Consider the following 24,508-nt stretch of genomic DNA (forward strand, 5'->3'; position numbering starts at 1 on the left):
CTATGAACCTACCCGGACCCTGAGATCATCTTCTGAGGCCCTCCTTCGTGTGTCTCCTTCTCGAGAGGTTCGGAGGGCGGCACCATGAGAACGGGCCTTCTCTGCAGTGGCTCCCCATCTGTGAAATGCTCTCCCCAGGGAAGTTTGTAAGGCCTTTAGTTGATCTGATTTATATCCTATGCCCTTTTAAAATGTGGTTTTTTTTTGGGGGGAGGGCTATTGGGTTGTTGTTTTTATTTTTATTAGGTATTTTGTGGTTTTATATCTTGATTTTATTCTGTGAACCACCCTGAGACCTCCAGGTATAGGGCGGTACAGTAGTACCTCGGGTTACATACGCTTCAGGTTACAGACTCCGCTAACCCAGAAATAATGCTTCAGGTTAAGAACTTTGCTTCAGGATAAGTACAGGAATCGGGCTCCGGCGGCACGGCAGCAGCAGGACGCCCCATTAGCTAAAGTGGTGCTTCAGGTTAAGAACAGTTTCAGGTTAAGAACGGACCTCCGGAACGAATTAAGTACTTAACCCGAGGTACCACTGTATATAAATTCTAATAATCATAATCATACTCATAATAATACAGTCATACCTCGGGTTAAATATGCTTCAGGTTGAGCATTTTCAGGTTATGCTCCGCAGCGACCCAGAAGTAACTGAATGCGTTACTTCTGGGTTTCGCCGCTTGCGCATACGCAGAAGCTCAAAATGATGTCACGTGCATGTGCAGAAGCAGCGAATCGCGACCCACGAACGCGCAGACGTGGGTTGCATTCTGCTCAGGATGTGAACGGGGCTCCGGAACAGATCCCGTTCGCATCCAGAGGTACCACTGTAGGGAGATGACAATGTCCAACACCACCCAGGCTACATTCAGACAACCCTTATCTGATAATTTTCCAGATTCATTTAGAATCAGTGCCATTCTGTGACATGCTCCTAAGATTAGGACTGCAGCTTCCTTTTACCATATTGTAAGCATCCTCAGGGCCGGCCAGGGCATTTTGCTGCTTGGCTGAGACAAAGCAGTGAATGTCTCACCCTACAGACCCCCCTCACTCAAAACTACACAGCACACAAAGCTAGTTGATTTGTTTTGGGACCTGGGGCAGAAAGTCCCACAGGAGTCTGTTTCCCTCTGAGGCAGTAAAAAGACAATATGAAATTAAATAACTCTTTGCTGCCCTTTCATGATGTCCCAGATTCGCTGAGTTGGTGACTTCATTCTGTCTAATGGTAGGAAAGGCCCTGGCCATTCTATTTCTATGAAAAACACTGGGTGTGTGTGTTTGTGTGTGTTGTGCAGACTTGCATTGCTTTATTCCCACATCCAACACAGATTCAGAGCAAATTTTTTAAGCAACGGGATATTTACTATGCCAAATCCTAAAGCATGTTCTGATCCCCATCACAAGTCGCCTTTGTTTGTCATAAGAGCATTAGTTTAAATCTTTCTTACAACCGCTCAACTTTCTTTTTTCCTCTCATGGTGGGTTCAGGGCACTGCTGAATGTTGCCCTCTTTGTTTCCAGGCCTTATGAAATATTCTCACGGAAGCTGAACTCCTGCAAATGTTTAACTCAGACAGCACACGAACAGTCCCATTGTCTTTCCTAGGTTGATCTCAAAAAGAATGCTCATGGGCCCGTGTTGGTTTTTTAGGCCTGTGTGAAATTATATAAATAAATCCCATGATGCAACAGGAAAGCTTGACCTGACATTGCTAGGAGTACTGGAATGGCAAGAGAAACAAAAGGTTTGCAAGGAAAGGATTAGCGCCAAGACGGATGCTTTAGATGAGGCCTGCTGCAACTTGTGAGCACGGCTTGCAGAATTTTATGCAGTAGCCTACAAAAGCTTTTGACGTGTTGAATTGGTTAGTCTTTCAGATGCCACAAGAGACTTCCTTTTGTTTTAAAAAGACTAGAAGTCATTGCCAAGGCAAGTTACAAAATACATGAATTGGCCAGATGCATTTGACTTGGGTATCTCACAACTTGCACAGTCTTGCTTCAGTCCCGCCTTTGCCAATCGGATTCCTTCCACATATTTTGGACCACAATTCCCATCAGCCGCAGGCAGCGCAACCATGTTGGGAGTAGGTAATAAGTCTGTGCTGGCTGTGGGTGATGGGAGTTGTAGTACAGAACATCTGGAGGGTGCTCAGTTGGCAACAGCTGTTTATTCTCATGGAAACATTGCATAAAACACAGGTTGGACAGAGGAATCGCCTCTACCTTTTAGACTTTTTACCATATCAACTGGTTCAGGTGTAGGATCAGGATTCCTAGTTGAGCAGAAGTTGCCCACTTCAGATCTTTCTGCTCAATGCAGGAAGGTCTTCCTGCTCAATGAAGGCAAAGCATGTAGGATGGGGATACTGGGGCAAAGTGTACCCCCTGTGCCCCCTACCCACATGCCCAAATGGGGCTAATGTGATATTGTTATACAGGGCAGGCACAAACTCTCCAAAACTCTCCGAAAGGGAAGAACAGGGTTGTTCTAAAGTCATAGCTCACCAAGACCAGACAAAAATACTTTGAATTCCCAGCAGCCAGCTTAAAATGTTTAGCAGCTAATTTCTATACAGAAGTGAGTATATGTTTAAATTATTTTGCATCGGCCTCCTTTTTTTTTTACTTGCCACGGGTTTGTCTAGTCCTGGGGGTACTGTTCTCCCTATCGAGCCATATGTCTCCTTTGGGGTTTGCCTAAGTAACTGCGTTTTGCTCTGGTGTCTAAGAATATTCTTCAAAGAAGGGTGCCTCTCAATTTATCACGCCGGAGAGGCATTATGAGGAAATAGCTGGTCTTTTTACCTGTCATCACAGTAGGTGAATTTCATGTCCATGCTGTGACGGCTCAAGAACGTCTTGCTGTCCAGGGGGATGTCGGTATTGGAAGGGTGTTGAATGGGTTCACACATTAATATCAGGCAAGACAAGAGAGGCTCTTTGTAGCCACAGAGAGCATGAGGAGGGCATGTATTATAGACCTTCAGTTGTCCAGTGCAGTGCAAAACCTGAAACATAAAGAAACTATTTGTACGAAGACAAGGGTTTTGATTTTTTTTAAAAAAACCAAAGCAACTTGAGTAGATTAAATCTTTCAAAAAACATACGTTAAAAAAAAAAGTACCTTCCATGTGGCCGATTTTAGATTCACAGTTCTGCCTCTGTTGGTAACAGTGCATTTCATTCTCATGAAGAAGTCCCGCTCCATGGTCACCTCTTTATTCTTTTTCCCAAAGCCTGGACCTGAGAAAAATGTGGACAAGATTCTTTTTTAAGGCTTGTTTTGCAGTTTCCGTTGCATGCTCTAGTAACCAGCCAGCAAAGTTACCGTATTTTTCGCCCTATAGGACGCACCGGCCCATAGGACGCACCAGCCCCCAGAACAGGTCCCAGAGTGATGGCGAAGCTGCGCGCAACTTTGGCATCGCTCTGGGAGCTTGCCAGGCTGGGGGGATAGCTTCCTGAAGCCTGGAGAGCAAGAGGGGTCGGTCCGCACCGACCCCTCTCACTCTCCAGGCTTCAGCGAAAGCCTGCATTTGCCCCATAGGACGCGCACACGTTTCCCCTTCATTTTTGGAGGGGAAAAGGTGCGTCCTATAGGGCGAAAAATACGGTATTTCAGAAGGACCAGAGTAGGAACATTCCCAAAACCGCTGTGATCAACTAGCTACACACTTTGCAAGTACATTTTTATTAAAGTTATGCACGTAACAAACATACAAAAAGATACAGAAAAGCTTACAGAAGAAAGAAGGGTCACTACAGTAGAAATATACAAGCCAACCTTTTCCTTTCTCTGGCTATACAAAGAGAATTAGTCTGGCTGCTTCCTACAAACAAAAAGAAGAGAGAGGAAAAAAAAACAACTTCCTTCCATCCTTTTGGTATGTATCAAATATCTGCCTCCATTACGCATTTGGTTTTTAATCTATAAACCTAAATTCACTCACTGGTAGTATAGTTCTAACCCCGCCAATTCACATTAAACATTTATTCCAATATAGTTCCAGTATTTGCTCCAATTTTTCAGAAATTTCTGTTCATCTTGATCTCTTATTTTACCTGTTAATTTGTCAAGCTCAGCATATTTTACCATTTTGATCTGCCAGTCATTCATGCTGGGGATGGTTTCCACTTTCCAATATTGTGCCAACATAATTCTCGCTGCTGTGGCGGCATAGAGGAATATCGTCCTGTCTTCCTTTTTAATTTCTTTACCCGTCATTCCCAACAAAAAGGCTTCAGGTCTTTTGGGAAAAGTGTACTTAAATATTTTTTTAAGCTCGTTGTAAATTGCTTCCCAAAAACCTTTCACCTTTTTACATGTCCACCATAAATGATATAGGTCACCCTCCACCTCACCACATTTCCAGCATTTCTTATCCTTTAATCTGTACATTTTGGCCAATTTTACAGGGGTGTGATACCACCTATATAACATCTTCCAAATATTTTCTCTCAAAGTCATACAAGCTGTAAACTTTATGTTACAATTCCACACTTCTAACCATCTTTCAAAGTCGATGTTATAGCCAAAATCAATTGCCCATTTAATCATTGCTTCCTTCACCTCCTCGTCCTTTGTATACCACTCTAATAGTATATCATAGATTCTGGATAGGGTTTTGTTTTTGACTTCTATTACTTCTATATTAAATTTTGATTTTTTTATCATCAAAACCCAACTTCTTCTTGTCCTCTTTTAACAAATCATTCACCTGGTGGTATTGCAGCCAACCCGTGAATAGATTTTTTATCTCTTCATAAGGTCTAAGTTTGGGCCCTTGGTCTGTTTTTCTTAACATTTCTTTATAGGTGGCATTTTTCTCCTCCATATTTATTTTCTTCACCGTTAAAACCTCTATTGGTGAAATCCACATGGGGTCTTTCTTTCTAGCTACACACTTTGAGGATAAAGTTAATCGATTTTGGGGTGACCTTGGCAGTTCCAGATGAAGTCCCTAATGCCAAATCACTGATGTGGTGTGAGATCAGTTTCAGCTTATGCAGTCTGCTGATGTGAACAAGGTGCTGGCAGCTCTATGTCCAACCACATGCCCTCTGACTCTCTTGGCTTAGTCAATCTAGCAGAGGGGGTTGACTGGTTGGGCATGGTTAATGCTTCACTGCATGGGAGGCTGGTCCATGGTACCTTGAAAGAGACAGTGGTACAGTCACTCCTAAAAAACAGGCCCCGGATCCCTTGGACTGGAATAACCTTCAACCAGTCAAGAATATCTGCCCTTAGGGGAAGGTGATGGGAGACAGCTGCAAGCACTTTGATGACATTGATTTAGATCTGTTCCAATCTGGGTTCAGGCTAAGTTGCCCTTGGTTGCTTTGATGGATGACTTTGACCAGGGCATGAGGAGTGTGACCTTCCTTACTGATCTCTTCGCAGCTTTTGTTACCGTTGACCATGGTATTCTTCTGAACCAGCCCCATGGAATGAAAATTGGGAGCACTGTGTAGGTGCTGGTCATATCTACAAGACCAAGTCCAGAGAGTAGCCTGCCTAAAATATTTATGTTTAGGCAAGCACATCCAAACACATGTGGGACACGGGAGGTGCTGTGGTCTAAACCACTGAGCCTCTTGAGCTTGCCAGTCAGGAGGTTGGTGGTTCGAATCCCCATGATGGGGTGAGCTCCCATTGCTCGGTCTCAGCTCCTGCCAACCTAGCAGTTCGAAAGCACCCCAAAAAGTGCGAGTAGATAAATAGGTACCACTCCGGCGGGAAGGTAAACAGCATTTCCGTGCACTGCTCTGGTTTCGGTGTTCCGTTGAAGCGGCTTAGTCATGGTGGCCACATGACCCAGAAAAAACTGTCTGCAGAGCAGACAAATGCTGGCTCCCTCAGCCTGTAAAGCGAGATGAGCGCCGCAACCCCAGAGTCATTCGCAACTGGACTTAACTGTCAGGGGTCCTTTACCTTTTTATCCAAACATAGATGTTGGCATCTTTTATTCCTTCTTACTGTTACCTTTAAATGTTTTTAATTCCCTTTAACTGTTTTCTTTGACAATATTAACAAACCTTGCAAACAACTTACAGGTATATAAATTTTGCTAAATAAATATGCTAATCCCTGTGTAAAAACTGTCCCTCTTTGTTCTGGGCATGTTGACCATCCAGTCTGGTGAAGCCATCTTCATCAGCACCACTCACTTAATCTGAGAACAGTTTGGGTGGGTTCAGAGAACAATGTGATTCTCCCATGAGGATTTCAATTTATCACATGATAAGATGCTCATTTCATCACATGATGCAGTGAGGGGGAAGAAAGCTCAGAAGCGCAAGAGAGATAAACACTTTGTCCACAGGTTAACAGATTATTTGATCCACCCTGTTATCAGTTGTTTCGATTACTCTACAAAGTTTCTGTGCAGCTGATTGAGAAACCAGGTGATTAACATCTCCCTAGAACAGTTCTCTGCTTGGCATTGCTGCACTGAAGGTTAACTGCTGACATTCTAAAGCAGTGATGGGAAAATATATGGACTCCTATCAACCCCAGCCAACATGGCCAATAGTAATGGATTATCTGAACTGCAGCCAAGCAGTAGATGGAGTGCCACAAACTTCCCATCCCTGTTTTAAGGCAGCCTTTAGCATCTCTGGGCATGCTGGCTGGGGCGGAGGTGAGTTGTAGTCCAAAACATCTGCAGAGCAGTAGATGGGGGAAAGCTGTCCAAAGCAATTATTGCTCCATGTACTGTATCCTAAAACACTTCAGCCATTGCTTAGGCCTCAGGATGCGTCTTGGGTGAGATCTGGAACAGACGGTGGATTCAAATGCTCTGCTCACTGCAGGCAAAAGCCAACACCTTAATAAGTTAATTCCTTCGTTTGTCCAAATACAGAATCCCCAAGGCCCTATAAAGCAGATCCTCTTGGAAGAGTGAAATGTGTTTCCTGGCACAGTAGCTACCATCTTCTTGTGCTAGAGGGAATTAGGGAGTGGCCATATGAACTCAAATCCCCCTCCTAGTTTCTCCTAGAGATAATGCCCTAGTGCCAAATAACAGTTGGCATTAGCTTACACTTTCTAAAAAGAAAATACTTCCCTGGTTGCAATAATTTCCCCAGGAGAAGCAGCCATTGCATTTGGTCTTGAGTCTGGAGGTTCAGACAGGCGAAGTGCTTGGGGAGACACACAAATCTTTCTATTATTCATTAATACTTTTAGTTAATTTCCTTAAGGCCCTCAAAACGTCTCAAGACGACTTACAGCAGAAGAGAGATGAATTGCTCATATTAAAAACGACTTTAAAAACATGAAACACTAAAAATTAGAAAAGAAGATCTGCCTTCCAAAATCAAGCCCCCACCTCTCCAACAACATTCAAATGATTACCACAATCAGCTGGCTGAAATATCACAAAACAGCAAAAAAGAAAATTAACAATAAAATGCCCAGGAGAAGAGGCGTCCTTGCCTGGCACCAAAATATATTATTAAAGACAAGTCTTCTTGGGGATACTACTCCATAAATGATGCACAAAGTACACTGCAATATTGTTGTTGCATTATTATTATTATTATTATTTTTAAAAAAATATTATTTACCATTTTTCAAACTCAGGTTTTCTCGAATTTCCTCATGATCACATGGGTGAGTGAAGTCAAAAATGCTGTGTCCGGTCAGCTCCACCTGTTTGACCATCAAGACAAACAGATTAAAAAATGGGGTTGCGAAAATGAAATTACGCTGGGAGCGTATTTTGGACCCCCTTGTTCCCAAAATGCAACACATGACAAGAAACTTTGAGCAGTGTTTTACAGAGATGTTTTAGATAGCAGCTGACTGTTCATTGTAAATGCACACTCTAGCCGTTTTTGTACTTGTATTATGTATTAAGTATTTATATTTCCTTCCCACTCTGTTCTATGGCCTGATGGTAGTGACAGCAATAATCATTTATCATTTTATGAGTGATATTTATTTAAAGTATCTGCAAGTCACTTCAACATCATCATCATCATCATCATTATTATTATTATTATTACCCGTAGATAACAAAAAGTTATAAATATTTGTTATACTTTGTCACAATCTTCTTAAGGTTCCAACGACTTCCCACCAACTCCTTATGTCTTTATATGTTCTTTTACTTAGTGCACTATTTGTCTCAGATTTTGTTGTTAATTATCAGAAATACTGTACTTTCTTATACAAATCCAATATATCATAGAAGTTAACCGAAGGCTGCCACAGACATCATGCTATTACAATAGTCTTTAAGGTACTTTTTATATATACCCCATTTCTTAATAAACGTTTGGTCTGTATGGTCTCTCATTTCCCCCCATTAATTTAGCCAGCTCTGCATATTCCATTCATTTATGTTGCCATTCCATCTTTGATGGGATTTTCCCACCCTTCCAGTTTGAAGCTATTAAGATTCTTGCAGCCACTGTGGCATGTAAGAATATTTCCCTTGCATTCTTGGGTATTAAAAGCAACCATGGAGCTGCAACCTGCTGGGCAAGCGAATAGGCCTATCTGCATATTCCATGTTTCACTTGTGCACATTTAAATCTCCTCTTGGGTCCCTCTGAGCTTAACCCTGGCCTCTTCAGGGCTAAACACCCTTGCAGCCACTCTAATCCCAGAACAGCAAAGGCACCACCATTCTCTTCCATAGAGCACTTGCAGGAAGCTTTTGCTAAGCCACATTTAACAAACTAGATCTACCAACTAGAGCAAGAAGCAGAAGTTATATTATACCATAAACCATCCTCGGCTGAAGGGCAATATACAAGCTTAATAAATAAGCATCACAGTATCATCCAAGCTGCTACGTGAGATGCATCAAAAACAGCTCACCTGTGTCAAGCCCATATACTTGCTGATGTTCTCCGACAAAAATATCATGTCTCCATCCTGTGTGATGACAGTGATAAATCCCTCCAAAGCCTTCAGGTACAAGTTGTCCATCTGCTGATCAGGCTCTGTTTTACTCTCATTGTCACCACAGACTGCACAAAGGAGTGGGGAGCGGAGGGGGAGGAGAAGCAGGACCAAAAGGAAGAGACAACAAAAATAAAAATAAATCAGAAATGATGCTTTGCAGTATGCTAGCAAATCCCAACCAAAATCATATCTGATATAACCAAGGAGAAGAGTCAGTGGAAGAAGATTGGAAAAAATTTAAAGTATATCTTCAAAAATATTGTAAAATTAAGGACTGTTAGAAAGATGTTGGAAAAAGAAAATTAGGTGGCTTTGGTTGAAATGACATAAAGGACTAAGTAAAGATGAGTTGATGAAATTGATGAAAGAGAGGACGTTAAATTGCAATATATTATATTAAATTACTTAAATGAAAATAAGGTTGGAAGGATTTGCTGAAATAACAATTTAAATTGGAATACAAAATTGGGAGGTGAGAGGAAGTCAAGGAAACAAGTAAAGGAAGAAAGTTATGTAAAGGTTTAATTAGTTCTTTTTATTTTTTAAGTGAATGTATTTTTCTTTTTTTAATTTATTTTTGGTTTTTTTTAGCGGTTGTTGTATTTTCCTTTTTGTGTATTGTATTGTTCCTTTTTCTTTTTGTAATTCTTAAAACTCTGAATAAATATTATTAAAAAAAAAACCAAAAACAAAATCATATCTGATATAAAGTTCATGGCTTTGCTTTTACTGGATATCTATACAGTTTAACAGCATTAGAAAAAAAAAGTTACAATAATTATAATATTGTGACAGTTCAGGAAACAAAGCCACAATCTTATTTGACATTGGGGACCCATAAAGTAGCCTTATATTGAGTCCGACTGTTAGCCCATGTAGTGCTGCATAGCCTACACACTGGCTGACAACAATTTCACAGAATTGTAGCGTTGGAAGGGACCCTGAGGGTCATCTATCCCAACCCCCTGCAATGCAGGGATCTTAGCTAAAGCATCCATGGCAGATGGCCATCCAACCTCAGCTTAAAAACCTCCAAGGAAGGAGAGTCCATAATCTCCCGAGGGAGACCGTTCCACTGTCAAACAGCTCTTACTGTCAAAAAGTTCTTCCTGATATTTAGTCGGAAACTCCTTTCTTGTAACTTGAAGGCATTGGTTTGAGCCCTACCCTCCAGAGCAGGAGAAAACAAGCCTGCTCCATCTTCCATATGACACAGCCCTTCAGATATTTGAAGCTGGCTATCATATCTCCTCTCAGACTTCTCTTTTCCAGGCTAAACATGCCCAGCTTCTTCAACTGTTCCTCATAAGGCTTGGTTTTCAGACCCTTGATCATCTTGGTTGCCCTCCTCTGCACACGTCCCAGCTTGTCAATATCCTTCTTAAAATGGGGTGCCCACAACTGGATGTAGTACTCCAGGTGTGGTCTGACCAAGGCAGAATAGAGTGGTACTATTACTTTCTTTGATCTGGACGCTATACTTCTGTTGATGCAGCCTAGAATAGTGTTAGCTCTTTTTTTGCTGCTGCATCACACTTCGGACTCATGTTAAGTTTGCGTTCCACTAAGACCTCTACAGTGGTACCTCAGTTTAAGAACAGTCCTGTTTACGAATGATTTGGTTTACGAACTCTGCAAAACCAGAAGTAGTGTTCCGGTTTGTGAACTTTACCTCGGTCTACAAATGGAAACCAAACGGTGGAAGGGCACCGGTGGCTGGAGGCCTCATTAGGGAAAGTGCACCTCGGTTTAAGAACGGATTCGGTTTAAGAATGAACTTCAGGAACAGATTAAGTTCATAAACTGAGGTAGCACTGTAGATCTTTTTCACATGTACTGCTAGGAAGCCAGGTGTTTCCCCATCTTATATTTGTGCATCCTGCCTAAGTGCAGAACCTTACAATTGTCCCTATGGAAATTTGTTCGTTTGGGCCCAGTTCTCCAATCTGTTAAGGTCATCATGAATCCTGATTCTGTCTTCAGTGGCATTAGCTTCCCTTCCCAGTTTGGTGCCATCTGCAAATGCCAGCAGGGCTTTCAGAGGAAAGTCTTTACCAGTCCTTCGTAGATATCCCAGGAACTGAACACGGGACCCACTTACCTACTACAGCCCTTACTCACTGAACTCAGTTGGAACCTACTTCCCATAAACAAACACAAAAAATGCTGGAGTTATAGAAATTTGCCATCTTACTAGGAAATGCATGTGGAACCAGGCATATTTACACACACACCCTTAGCTAAATAAGGAACTCCATGCAGATGCAGTCACTGCTTGATCTAAGTATTGGAGCTGCACATGCTTCGTTAGGAAATCAGCAATTAGCATTAATAGGGGAGGAAGAAAGGGGTGCGACTTCATTTCCCCTACAACAAAACCCTCCCAAACAGCTATCTGACCAGGGCTGGACATGAGCAGTCATTCCACCTGCTTCTATACAATAACATAAAAATAAATAAGATGCTTATGAGAGGCTCACAAGTAAGTCATGAGTGCAACTGTACTCTCCTGCCTGAGATGGAGGATGAGGCTGTGATGACTAGCCATGTTCCGTCTCGGATGCAGTAATGCTTCTGAGTATCAGCTGCCAGAAACCACAGGAGGGAAGAGGGCTGCTGCACTCAGGTTCTGCTGGCAAGCTTCTCATGGGCATCTGCTTGGCTACTATGAGAGCAGGATACTGGTGCAGATGGGCCACTGGCCTGATCTTCTCATGTTCTTCTCATGTTCTTGTGTGATCCCAAGCAAATGGTATACAGAGGCTGGTACTGTCTCTGATACTGAAGATAATATAGGCGTCGTGATGATTAGCAACTGGTAGCCTTATTGTGCCAATGACAAACCTAGACAGCATCTTAAAAAGCAGAGACATCACCTTGCCAACAAAGGTCCGTATAGTTCAAGCTATGGTTTTCCCACTAGTGATGTATGGAAGCGAGAGCTGGACCATCAAGAAGGCTGATCGCCGAAGAATTGATGCTTTTGAATTATGGTGCTGGAGGAGACTCTGGAGAGTCCCATGGACTGCAAGAAGATCCAACCTATTCCTGAGTGCTCACTGGAAGGACAGATCGTGAAGCTGAGGCTCCAATACTTTGGCCACCTCATGAGAAGAGAAGACTCCCTGGGAAAGATCCTGATGTTGGGAAAGATGGAGGGCACAAGGAGAAGGGGGCGACAGAGGACAAGATGGCTGGACAGTGTTCTTGAAGCTACCAGCATGAGTTTGACCAAACTGCGGGAGGCAGTGGAAGACAGGAGTGCCTGGCGTGCTCTGGTCCATGGGGTCATGACGAGTCGGACATGACTAAACGACTAAACAACAACAGCCTTATTGTGCATGAATTTGCCTAACCCTCTTTTAAAGCCATCCAGGTTGGCAACCAAAGCCTGGACAACAGACTGAACAGGTAGGCCGATCACTCGCTCACAGTCTTTTTCATTATGGCGAAATGGATCCTTTCTGAATTTCCGTATAAATTAAAATATGCACATTTCATGCAAGACGGTGTCCTCGGCTGTCCTCTTTTTTTGGCGTTGAGTTTCTGCTTTGGGGACAAGCATGTTAAATAGCTACCTTTCTTTATTGCAGCAGGCAGTTCCACAGTTCAACTATCAAGAACCTCCAATTTGATTATTCCCACCAAGTGGCTGCAAGCCACTGAGTTAGGCTGGTTTTTGCTTTCCAATGATAATTTCAGTCTTGCAACAACAACAAAAATTTTTTTCCCGCAGTTGTATTTTTATTTATTTATTCATTGAAATGCTGGGTCCTACCTACTGTTAAATGCCAATCTGTCTCCTGACTCTTAACACTCAATGAGAACTATTCGCCAGGGATGGGAAGAGATTCTTCGCACTAGGTAATGTTGGAAGGAATTGAGGTTATGATTTAGAGAGCCACGTGATTATTTAGCAAGCACCCAGCAGGTCTTTCGATTTGTGTTTAGGGAACAGCCGCCTTTGTGTGCAATGCAGCCATCTGATTTTGAAGTGGGGTGGGTGGGGGTGGGGAGACAAAAAGGTTATGTTGGGTGTGTCCAGGACTTTGAAGAACCAAAAGTACCTCTCTCTGGATTGTGGTCAATCTGTCTATGCCTAGCAGCCTTTTCTGATGCAACCAAAGCGTTGAGGAAGTAATTGGACTGTCAGCACACTCTGGGGGCTGGTAAAGGTAGAACATTCGCCAACCTGGTGCCTTCCATGAAGGCTGAGGCTCATGGGAGCTGTGGTGCAAAGCATCTGGAGGACACCCAGTTGGCGAAGGCGGATGTAAAATATAAAAACAGCTCTTCCCATTGATTTGTTGTTGTTTAGTCGTTTAGTCGTGTCCAACTCTTTGTGACCCCATGGACCAGAGAACGCCAGGCACTCCTGTCCTCCACTGCCCCCCGCAGCTTGGTCAGACTCATGCTGGTAACCTCGAAAACACTATCCAACCATCTCGTCCTCTGTCGCCCCCTTCTCCTTGTGCCCTCCATCTTTCCCAACATCAGGGTCTTCTCCAGGGAGTCTTCTCTTCTCATGAGGTGGCCAAAGTACTGGAGCCTCAGCTTCACAATCTGTCCTTCCAGTGAGCACTCAGGGCTGATTTCCTTCAGAATGGAGAGGTTTGATCTTCTTGCAGTCCATGGGACTCTCAAGAATCTTCCCACTGACATTGCAACCTAATCACTCTTGCAATATATTCTACAGAGGCAGTACGCCTCTCTGAATACCATTTGGTGGGAATCACAAGTAGAGGAACGTGTTCTTAGTGTTGGCCATTGTGAGAACAGATTGCTAGATCACATGGACATTTCAACCTGCTCTAGTTGGGCCTGTCTTGTTTTCCTAACCAGCAAACTATATTTTGTAGTTAACTGGGGCTCTGAACCAGAATTTCAATATGTGGCTGGCAGTTCTGGTTTTGTACAGAAGGTACAAACCAAGGTTTGTTGGAATAATATGTAACAGTAAACTGTGTTTTGCAACTATCACCACTCGGTGGTGGGGATTGGGGAGTTCCTTTCAGTTTTAATGACAAATTTGCATTAAAAAAAAACAACACCTCCCAAATTTGTACTTCTTCCAACAACACATAGATACTGCTATCCTTCTGGAATTCACACATCTCCGAATTTTGAAATGCAGTTCTCAAACCAAAGGATATGTGAACAAACATGCATATATTAGTGGAAAGTCTACATAGAACCATTTGTATTGGTGAAAATAATGTACAAAAATGCATTATGTTCTGGGAAATGGTTTGCCCAAATGTGTATATTAAGGAAAATAGCATGTTGCATATAAAAATGTCTATATTAGGAAAAATACACACCAAATACTGACAAATGTTCATGAGGACTTTTAAAAATAATTGCGAACTGTTGGAGAAATGAACTGAGAAAGAAGACACTTACAAAATCCACATTTTCCAGATTCAGCCATCACTATCTGGTCATATAAACAGTAGCAGAAAAGGAGTTTACACTGGTGCATGGGCCAAAACTGATGACTGCTATAGAGTAAATATCTGCTGCTAAAGTCAATAGGAAAGATACCCATATATGTATTGCTCTGCTACTTTTAAGGCAGTCAGTGTTTAGCCAAAACAAACTCTTTACAGAGCAAAGGTCACATAACACAGCAAGTTGCATGATAAGTATAACCTTTCCACTACTCTAGGTCCCAACCCTGTTTAGACTTGTAGTCTAAAAGCAATGCTGGTCAAATGCAAGAAGTCTATTCAAGTCCTTTTGTTCTGTTTACTTTTGCATATAGATTTGCTCAGAAAAGCTCTTCAGCCAGGGACTCAAGTAAAGATTGCTGGGGTGATGGGCCTCAGTTGCATCAGACATGTGCTGAAGCAACTGCCCTGTACCATAGCTTGGTACTGCTCCTAAAAACTGCTAGCTGAATAATAATAATAATAATAATAATAATAATATGGATGTTGGTGATCTGACACTAAGTAGAACGCATTGCAGTAGTCCAAGCGGGAGATAACTAGAGCATGCACCACTCTGGCGAGACAGTCTGCGGGCAGGTAGGGTTTCAGCCTGCGTACCAGACGGAGCTGATAAACAGCTGTCCTGGACACAGAATTGACCTGCACCTCCATGGACAGCTGTGAGTCCAAAATGACTCCCAGGCTGCGCACCTGCTCCTTCAGGGGCACAGTTACCCCATTCAGGACCAGGGAGTCCTCCACACCAGCTCACCCCCTGTCCCCCAAGAACAGTACTTTTGTCTTGTCAGGATTCAACCTCAATCCATTAGCTGCCATCCATCCTCCAACTGCCTCCAGACATTCACACAGGACCTTCACTGCCCTCGCTGGTTCCGATTTAAAAGAGAGGTAGAGCTGGGTATCATTCGTTTTACTGTATAATGGAGTGTTGGCCTGGAACCTTTGTGGAAAGACCATAGCTCTGTGGTGGAGCATGCAGAAGGCCCCATCTTTGATCCCCAACATGTCCAGGTAGGACTAAGAAAGGCTGCTCTCTGAAACCCTAAAAAGCTGCTTGCTCTCTGTCATTATGGACCAGGGTGGGGAGACTGTGGGCCTCCAGATATTGTTGGATTGGTATTCCCATCAGTCCCAGACAGCATGGTCAATTGTTTAGGGTGATGGAAGTACAGCAACATCTGGAAGGCCATAAGATCCTTACCCACGGTGCTCCTAAAATTGAGCTACATAGATAGACCAATGGTGTCAGACAGGTGTCAAACATGCACATCTGGGTGTGGTGTCCTTGGATAACTTAAAACTAGCTTTCCATACTTCTGAGCATATAGTCCTTGCGTCACTGAATGGAAAAAGCGAATGCACAACCTCAATTATGAAAATGCCCCGTTTGTCCTTTTGCTCCCTCAAACAGCGTATATGTCAAAATTTGCTACAAAACGTAATTAGCAAATTATCTGGGCACAGTGCAAGTCAATCATAATTGCTTTAAGAGGCTGACTGTAGCAAAGCTGGATGGGTGGTTGAGCTGTTTCATTTTCTGCTGGGGTTTACTAAAGTTCATTATAATGGCTCCAACAGCCACTCTGAAATTCACTATATGCTTCATGACACTATCAAAGAACTCTACTAGGTTAAGTGAGACTGGGCCTGCTCTTGCAGAAGCCATGCTGGTTCTGCTTCAGTGAGGCTTGTTCTTCTACATGCTTGGCTATGTTATCTTTAACAATGCTTTCCATCAGTTTTCCAGAGACATCTAACTAGTCTACCATTTCCAGCATCCATCCCTGGATCCCTTTTTCAAAATGGATGTTACATTGGCCATTTCCCAGTCTTCAGTAGCTGGAAACCACAGGAGGGGAGAGCACTCTTGTTCTTCGCTTGAGGGTTTCCCATAGGCATCTGAATGGCCACTGCAAGAACAGGGTGCTGGATTAGATGGGTCATTGGCCTGATCCAGCAGGCTATTCTTATGTTCACCCACCGCTTCCAGTTTATGGGGCTGAACGACTGAAAAATCTGCTTTGTCCCCTCAATTCCAACAGCAATAAGCCAAAGGCTTTAATTTGATCGAAGCTTTTCTCTTGGAGAAAATTTAAGCAACCTTGTGAACTATTGTCTGCCTTAAAGGGCTATAATTGTTGTTTTGTTTTTTTTCTACTTTAATACCATCATTGTAATTATTTGTTAGTTAACTTGGGCTTTGGGAAGGAGGCGTGAGGCTCTGGCAGGCTCCTAGAGCCCTCCCACCTCCTTTCCAAGCTGGGAAAGCACTAGCTAGACTTTGGGAAGGAGACGGGACCATGTCAGAGCCCTTAGTGCCCTTACAACCCTTCCCCTAGTGCCTTGCTTACCTGGCTTAGGAAAGGCAGTGTGAGGGCTGGGTGTCAAATGTTGCAGAAGGCTGCCAAACAATGCCCTCGAGGGCTGCATGCAACCCACAGGCTGCGTGTCGGACCATCCTGTTCTAGACTTTACCTCAAACGTTGGTTTAGTTGCCTTCTAAAACTATAGTCAAAACAAAATAAAAAAATTCCTTCCAATAGCACCTTAAAGACCAACTAGGTTAGTACTTGGTATGAGCTTTCGTGTGCATGCACACTTCTTCAGATGCACTGAAACAGAAGTCACCAGACCCTTCTATATAGTGAGAAGGTGGGGAGGGGTATTACTCAGAAGGGTGGTGGGATTGGGTGATTGGCAGATAGCTGTGATGAGCCTGTTGACCACTCTTAACGACTGCAATAGGTCTTACAGGAAAAAGCAAGGGGTGAGAAGGTGAAAAATGGCTTTGTCATGTATAATGAGATAAGAATCCAATGTCTTTGTTCAGACCAGGTCTCTCCATGGTTTTAAGTTTGGTAATAAGTTGCAATTCAGCAGCTTCTCTTGCCAGTCTATAGTTTTGCTAACAGAAAACAATTAAGAGGAAGGGCCATAGCTGACTGCATTACAGGGGGCTGGACCAGATGACGCTTGGGTTCCTTGCAACTCTACAATTCTATGATTCTATGACTGGTGGAGCACGTAGAGGTCCCAAGTGCAATCTCCATCATCGCCAGGCAAGGCTCGGAGAGATTTTTGCTTGAATCCCTGGAGAGATGCTGACAGTCAGCACCAACAATACTAAGCCAGATGGGCCATTGACCTGGCTTAGTATAGCAGCTTCCGATGTCTTGTACTTTATCAGTTATGTAGAGTAAGTGAAAAGTGCAAAAAAAAAAAAAAAAACCCCAAACACGAATCAATGCCCGATTTGACATTGTCCCTTTACAGCAAATGCCTAGCGTAATTTTCAAAGAAAATATGCTTTTTGTGCTAAAAATATCTTATGTAAACAAGCTTTGATTGATTCCCACTGTCAGGATGTGCATAGCTCCAGAGGGCCAGAACACATTTCCGCAGATGCTTGCTCACTTCCTTCCATCCAGCTTCTTGGAATGTAGCGGAGGGCTAAAAAAACCAGGCTCTCTTTTTGCAAGAATGAACAGCTCAGGTATGATCCAAACCCAAACTCCACAATCCAATGTGGAGAAGAACCAACATGCTTTTGTATACATGCTATTTTGTTCAAAATATAAAGATTCCTGCTTACACAGCAGCAGGACTTATAACTGGTATTTATTATAATATTTATAGGCCACTCTTTCACAAAAAACGTCGATAATATAAGATTGTCTTTGCACTACAACAGCCCTGGATAATTCCGGATTCCATTGCTCATGCCCCAAAGTAAATGGATTGTAGATTTCATCTTAAGAGCACAAACTACTGACAATAGTAGTATAAATGCAATTGAAGCGGGGATGACTAACCGGATGATACTGGGTTGCAACTTTCATCATTGCTCCCTATTGACCATGTTGACTTGGGAATCTGACAACATCTGAAGGGCCACAGAACAGCCACACCTGAATTAAAGCAACAATCTTTGACATGTTTACCTGCAATAAATCCCAATGAGCAGGGAGACTTATTTCCACACAACATAGTAAGTCACTGCACACTGACTTAACACCACTTGTTTTGACCGCACTGAAGTTCTCAATTGCATAAGGACCCGAGAAGCTGCCTCAGTCCATCAAGCTCAGGAATGTCTTCTCTGATTGGCAGATTTCCAGGGTTTCAGGTAGTTGTATTTCCCAGTCCGACCTGGAAGCACCAAGGACTGAGCCCAGATACTCTGTCACTGAGCTACGGTCCACCCCCAAATTGCAAGTGCAACAGAGTTTGGTCCAAGTTTTGATCAAAACTGGTAAATGTACTATAGCTAATCTGATTACCACCTCTTCCATGGGGCGGGGGTAACACACGAGGGGGTGGGACACCCAGTCACTCCTCACATTTATATTTTGATTGATGTACCGATGTGTAACTTCATTCTGTATGTTTACTAGAAATTAAGTCCTCCTGCATTTGCAAGATTGCTTCCAGGTGTCTGTGCATAAGCTTGCTGTCTTAGAATGGATGCCAGTCCCGTTCCCCCCCCCCCACAAACGGAACATTCACTGAGCCAAAAACAGCCAATAAAGTCCAAGAAGGCAACAAGTGTTATGCCTTGGGCTATCCTTGAAATATTCAGGTTGATCCTTATATTGGGCGCAATCTTGTAGAGTGCATATTATAAATTACAAACAGGTCCATTTTGCCAAAAAACCCCACCCCCCAGTGCTTATGATGTTTCTTAAACCACACAGAAAAACTGTTTTTCACACACCATCTCCCTTGTTCCTTACCCGCTTTCTGGTTCGGGTGAGGATCTTTTCTCGAAACAAGCTCAGGCCATCTCCCTGACTGCCTTCCCTTTTCTGAAAGAGCTTCCTGTCTGTTTCCTAGTCTTTCCTATTACTTTTACTGTCTGTAGCCACAGAAATAACCCACCAGTTTCCTCCACCTGCTCCAGAAAATATGAAAGAAAAGAAGTAGGTGGGGGGAGGAGGGGGAAAGAGACTAAACTAGACTAAAAAAAGAATGGTCTACTAAGAATGGTCTCCAGGAAAAACTGTCTCAACATAGCCTTTGTTTGTCTAGTCCAAGCTGAAAAGGGTGGCATCCCGTGGGCCTTGCTCTATACTTTCTAAAGTTAACTGCCAGACTCAGACTAAACATTGGCCATGTTCACACGTAACAGTAACCCACAGTCACAAGTTATCCCGAAACCATGGTTTGCTGCTGGGTAGCTGATCCTGACTTGCCAAGCGAGTAACAAGCCACAATACCTGGTTGAGACGCAATGTGAAGCCGAGGTTGTCAGAGGAGAAGCAAAATAGGAGCATCTGGGGAGCCTGCACCAACACACTGCCCATTCACTTTGAACCACGAAAAGCCAAGAAGTGTTGCTTAGCATTAGTTGTGGACTGCCTCTCTGGTTCCCCTTACAAACCACAGTTTCCAATCAGGAGTGAGCCTTGGGGAACATACCGTTCCTCTCTGGCGCAGATTTCGCTCCTCTTGCCTTTATTAAGAACATAAGAAGATCCTCCTGGATCTTCTGTTGTCCAAGCCTCTCTGTCTGGCCTTCAGACAGAACTCTTTCCAGGCCACAAAGGTAAAAAGGTAACATTCACATTAGTTGCTCGGCATGTGTGGTTGCCACATCTGGAGGGCAAACCATTCTCCATTTTCACCAAACCTAAGAAGAGACAAGATGGCTCACTCATGCTTCCTTTCACCCTGCTAGTTCAGAACATTAAATGTCACTCTGACTTCAACATGTGTTGGATGTTTCATTCTGTCAGTCAACTGCTAGGCTGTCATCATTCCTCATACCTATGCCGGAAGAGGCTATCCTTTAGGCCCCAGATGTTGTTGGACTGCAACTCCCATCATTCCTAACCACTGGCCATGCTGGCTGGAGCTGATGGGCGCTGGAGTCCAACAGCATCTATTTTTATTCAAGTGGTTTACAAAAGGCAAGCTAAAATATTCACTAAAAGCATTGGTGAAAGCAAACATTGAAAACAAGTTACATAAAAATAATAAAATAAAACCAGTTACAGATAGGTAGCCGTGTTGGTCTGCCATAGTCAAAACAAAATAAAAAAATTCCTTCCAGTAGCACCTTAAAGACCAACTAAGTTAGTTCTTGGTATGAGCTTTCGTGTGCATGCACACTTCTTCAGATACACTGAAACAGAAGTCACCAGACCCTTCTATATAGTGAGAAACTTAAAACCATGGAGAGACCTGGTCTGAACAAAGACATTGGATTCTTATCTCATTATACATGACAAAGCCATTTTTCACCTTCTCACCCCTTGCTTTTTCCTGTAAGACCTATTGCAGTCATTAAGAGTCGTCAACAGGCTCATCACAGCTATCTGCCAATCACCCAATCCCACCACCCTTCTGAGTAATACCCCTCCCCACCTTCTCACTATATAGAAGGGTCTGGTGACTTCTGTTTCAGTGTATCTGAAGAAGTGTGCATGCACACGAAAGCTCATACCAAGAACTAACTTAGTTGGTCTTTAAGGTGCTACTGGAAGGAATTTTTTTATTTTTTTTTTAAATAAAACCAGTAATTTTGAAACAAATATGCTTACTAAAATCACATGTTACAGTCACAGTCTAATGTTGCATACCTGGGTAGGTTTGCCGAAATGAGTAAGTTTTCAGCAGGTGCCAAAAACAATACAGCAAAAATGCCTTCTTAATATTAGAATCATGGAGCTGGAAGGGACCACAGGGGTCATCTAGTCCAAGCAATGGAGGAATCTTTTTGCCCAACATGGGGTTTGAACCCATGACACTAAGATTTAGAGTCTCGTGCTCTACCAACTGAGCTATCTGTTAAGATGGGCAGGGAGTTTCAAATTTGGGTGCTGCCACACTAAGGGATCGAATGCTTGCAATCTAGAGGGTCCCCGGCCTATGCCTTCATTCACATGGCAGGGAGAAATGTTAAGCCATTCCCCAGAACTGCACAACAACACGCTGGGTAAATTTCTGTGTGTTGAATTTCTGTTGATTTCTGAGCGTCATTCTACCATTCAAGGTGATTAAAAAAACAGAAAGACTCCCCCCTAAGAACACCATGAAGAAAATAGGAACAATATTCTACAGCTATTGTTCCCGTTAGCTTCCTGAAATACTAATCTCAGCCGAGCCGGGAGACTACCAGGCCTAATGCTTCCTTCCCAGCATTCTTGCACAGAGCTGCCTACTGTGAAAAATCAAAAGGAAACATGTTACTAACTAAAGAAGGAACCAGAATAAAAGAACGCTTGGTATGTTGCACTCTTTTGAACTCCAAGGCATGGGACCAGCATTTCCTATTATGAAATGATTAAAAAAAGAACAGTTTCAGACCTTCAGGTGGCTTCAGTGGAATACACATAGGACACAAAACTCATTCTAAAAGTGGCACAGGTTCATTCTAAATACTCATTTCCCCTCTTCTCTTCGGCAAGCTGAAATACAGCTGGGGAGTGGCAGGGGTGCCAACCTGAATAAAATATTGTGGGGGCCCAAATAAGCCCCACACCACATAATCAATCACATGATGCAGTGCACACACACCATTTGAATGGGAATGCCCATCAACTTGGTGTGGGCCTAGCTCCCTCAAATATTTTATTGTGGGGGCCAAAGCCCCCACGGCCCCTAGGAGTTGGCTCCTATGAGGGGCGGGGCTTCAGGAGACTCAGCTACCAACTTTTCTCAAATGAAGACGTGGTGTGACATAAAAATGTTTTGAAAATGTTTGAGCTGAATTGATTAACTGAACTCCTATACCAAATTTGCCAAGGGTTGCTTTCTGTTGGTAAAATAATATAACCCTGCACCCCCCAAGCAAATATGTGTGTAAATCCGGCATGATTGTACTTCTAAGAGTCCAAATGTTTGCTTCAAAAAACCAAACAAAACTATAAACTATAAAGTCTTTGTCTGTTTGTTTTAAAGGAAAAATGTTAACTTAAATCAGCAAGGTGGGTGTAAGAAGTAATGAGACTAAACAGGAAGGGGAGAGCTTGAAACAAGATAAAGCTGGACATAACATTTTGACTATTTGTATATTTGCTGCTTTAGAAGGGTGGGATACTTCTCAGGCCGATGAGGAGGGATGATCAAACCTGTCAATTTCAGTTTCTCCCCTATTTTCCATTTTTCCACTCTTAACGTCACTTCTCCACATCAGTTTGCAATTTAAAAAAAAATCCTCATGAAACTGAGCAGCAAATTTCTCCTCAAATTCACACAGGTGTGTGCAATCTTGTCTAATGTACACTTTTTAACGATTTTTGCGCTGTTATTATTATTATTTCTTAAATTTCCACACCACCCTTTATCTGAGGATCACAAGACACTTTGCAATATAAAAACACAAAAATACATAACGTAGTAATAAACAAAAAACAATACCCCATGCACACAGTTTTAAAGCAAAGCAAATTTTCCCCAATATAATGCCTTTTTGTATGGGGTTTTCACTAACATGCAATTTCATGTACACCTTACCATAGTTATATGCATTTTTGCACACATTACATGGCTAGAGAACTGAACTGCAACATTCAGAGAAATGTGAATCGGCTGTGTTTCAATTTTTATATTGTTTCAGAAAGTATGAACTAGAGAGGCTTAAAATGAGAACTCTGTTGAGAATTCCTACCCATCTCTGTTGGTCAGATATCATTTGGCAGATTTTATCTGGACTGCTTAAGTCAGTGTTTCTCACTTTCTCACTTTTGAACTCAAGAACTATGGAGACATTCCCTATCTTTGCAGAATGTGATGCTCAAGATCACACCAGGTACTTTGACCTCCCATTGGTTCTGTAGCAACCCTCCCACAATGTGTTCTACATCAGTAGCTTGGGTGACAAATTTTCATAAACAGGACCTGCAAAAAATGTTGCAGTGTGGCATATCTAGGATTCCAGCCAGCCATGACTTTTTCTAAAATACTGCATTTCACACACACACAAACACACACACACACACAGAGAGAGAGAGAGAGAGAGAGAGAGAGGAGGAGGAGGAGGAGGAGGAGGAGGAGGAGGAGGGAGAAAGGTTTTTGCAGTATGTACTGCCAGGGACGCAGGTGGTGTTGTGGGTTAAACCACAGAGCCTAGGACTTGCCGATCAGAAGGTCGGCAGTTCGAATCCCCATGACGGGGTGAGCTCCCGTTGCTCGGTCCCTGCTCCTGCCAACCTAGCAGTTCGAAAGTGCATCAAAGTGCAAGTAGATAAATAGGTACCGCTCCGGCGGGAAGGTAAACAGTGTTTCCGTGTGCTGCTCTGGTTCGCCAGAAGTGACTTAGTCATGCTGGCCACATGACCCGGAAGCTGTACGCTGGCTCCCTCGGCCAATAAAGCAAGATGAGTGCCAAAACCCCAGTGTCGGCCACGACTGGTCCCCTTTACGTTTACTGATCCACACTCTGAGAATGCATTTGTGATTAATTTATAGGCCTGTAGACATAAAGGCCAATACACAATGCTGCGTCCTGATCTACACATCTGTTACCCATACATGTGGTTTTGAAGAATAAGGATCACACCTAGGCACACCATGGCCATAGGAACCTATTCAAAACATCCAACTTTTGGATGTCAAGTTTGCTAGGAGAGAATGCTAGGGTGTTAGGGAAAGGTTGCTGCACTGCTGATTCCCCATGTCCCATAGATAGGTAATTAAATAGGGGGCTTCAGTTCAAAAATGGAGAAACACACATCACAGTTGATTGTACACCACATAAACTACCATATTATTTGCACCATAACACTCACTTTTTTCCTCCTAAAAAGTAAGGGGAAATGTCTGTGCGTGTTATGGAGGGAATGCCTACGGGTGGCATGCCTACGGATTTTCCTCCTCTAAAAACTATGTGCGTGTTATGGTCGGGTGCGTGTTATAGAGCGAAAAATACGGCAATAGATATAGTGATGTTTTTCTGCGTCTCTGGGTTCTGTTCTGTTCTCTGGGGGCCTCAAACTTTTAACAAGACTTGCAACTACAGCCCAAGAAAACCAATTGCAACGACAGAACCAGTAAGCAACAGTCAAATACTGGCTTTGAGAGAAATGCACAATACAGAAGTGAGTGGAATCCAGTTAGCATCCTTGCTCTCACACAGCAGGAGCATCTACTATCACAGCTCCCTGGGCACCCCCAAAATCTGTTC

The 24,508-nt window shown here is 43.0% G+C and overlaps 1 protein-coding gene across 3 annotated transcripts in view; it reads right to left on the minus strand.

Moving 5' to 3' along the window:
- The window catches only part of EPAS1 (endothelial PAS domain protein 1), a 139,156-nt gene that overhangs the window by 39,739 nt on the left and 74,909 nt on the right, over window positions 1-24,508 (minus strand). For all 3 annotated transcript variants that reach the window (XR_013836566.1, XM_079968549.1, XM_079968550.1), the window contains 4 exons: window positions 8,843-8,994; window positions 7,582-7,666; window positions 3,137-3,255; window positions 2,818-3,020 (listed from right to left, as the gene is read on the minus strand). Coding sequence is in view for 2 of the 3 variants with exons in the window: in XM_079968549.1 (XP_079824675.1) it covers window positions 2,818-3,020; window positions 3,137-3,255; window positions 7,582-7,666; window positions 8,843-8,994 (559 nt within the window). In the remaining variant the exon portion in view is untranslated. The remainder of the gene's footprint in view (window positions 1-2,817; window positions 3,021-3,136; window positions 3,256-7,581; window positions 7,667-8,842; window positions 8,995-24,508) is intronic.

The sequence above is a fragment of the Podarcis cretensis genome, assembly GCF_951804945.1.
Source record: "Podarcis cretensis genome assembly, chromosome: 3".
Classification (NCBI taxonomy): domain Eukaryota; kingdom Metazoa; phylum Chordata; class Lepidosauria; order Squamata; family Lacertidae; genus Podarcis; species Podarcis cretensis.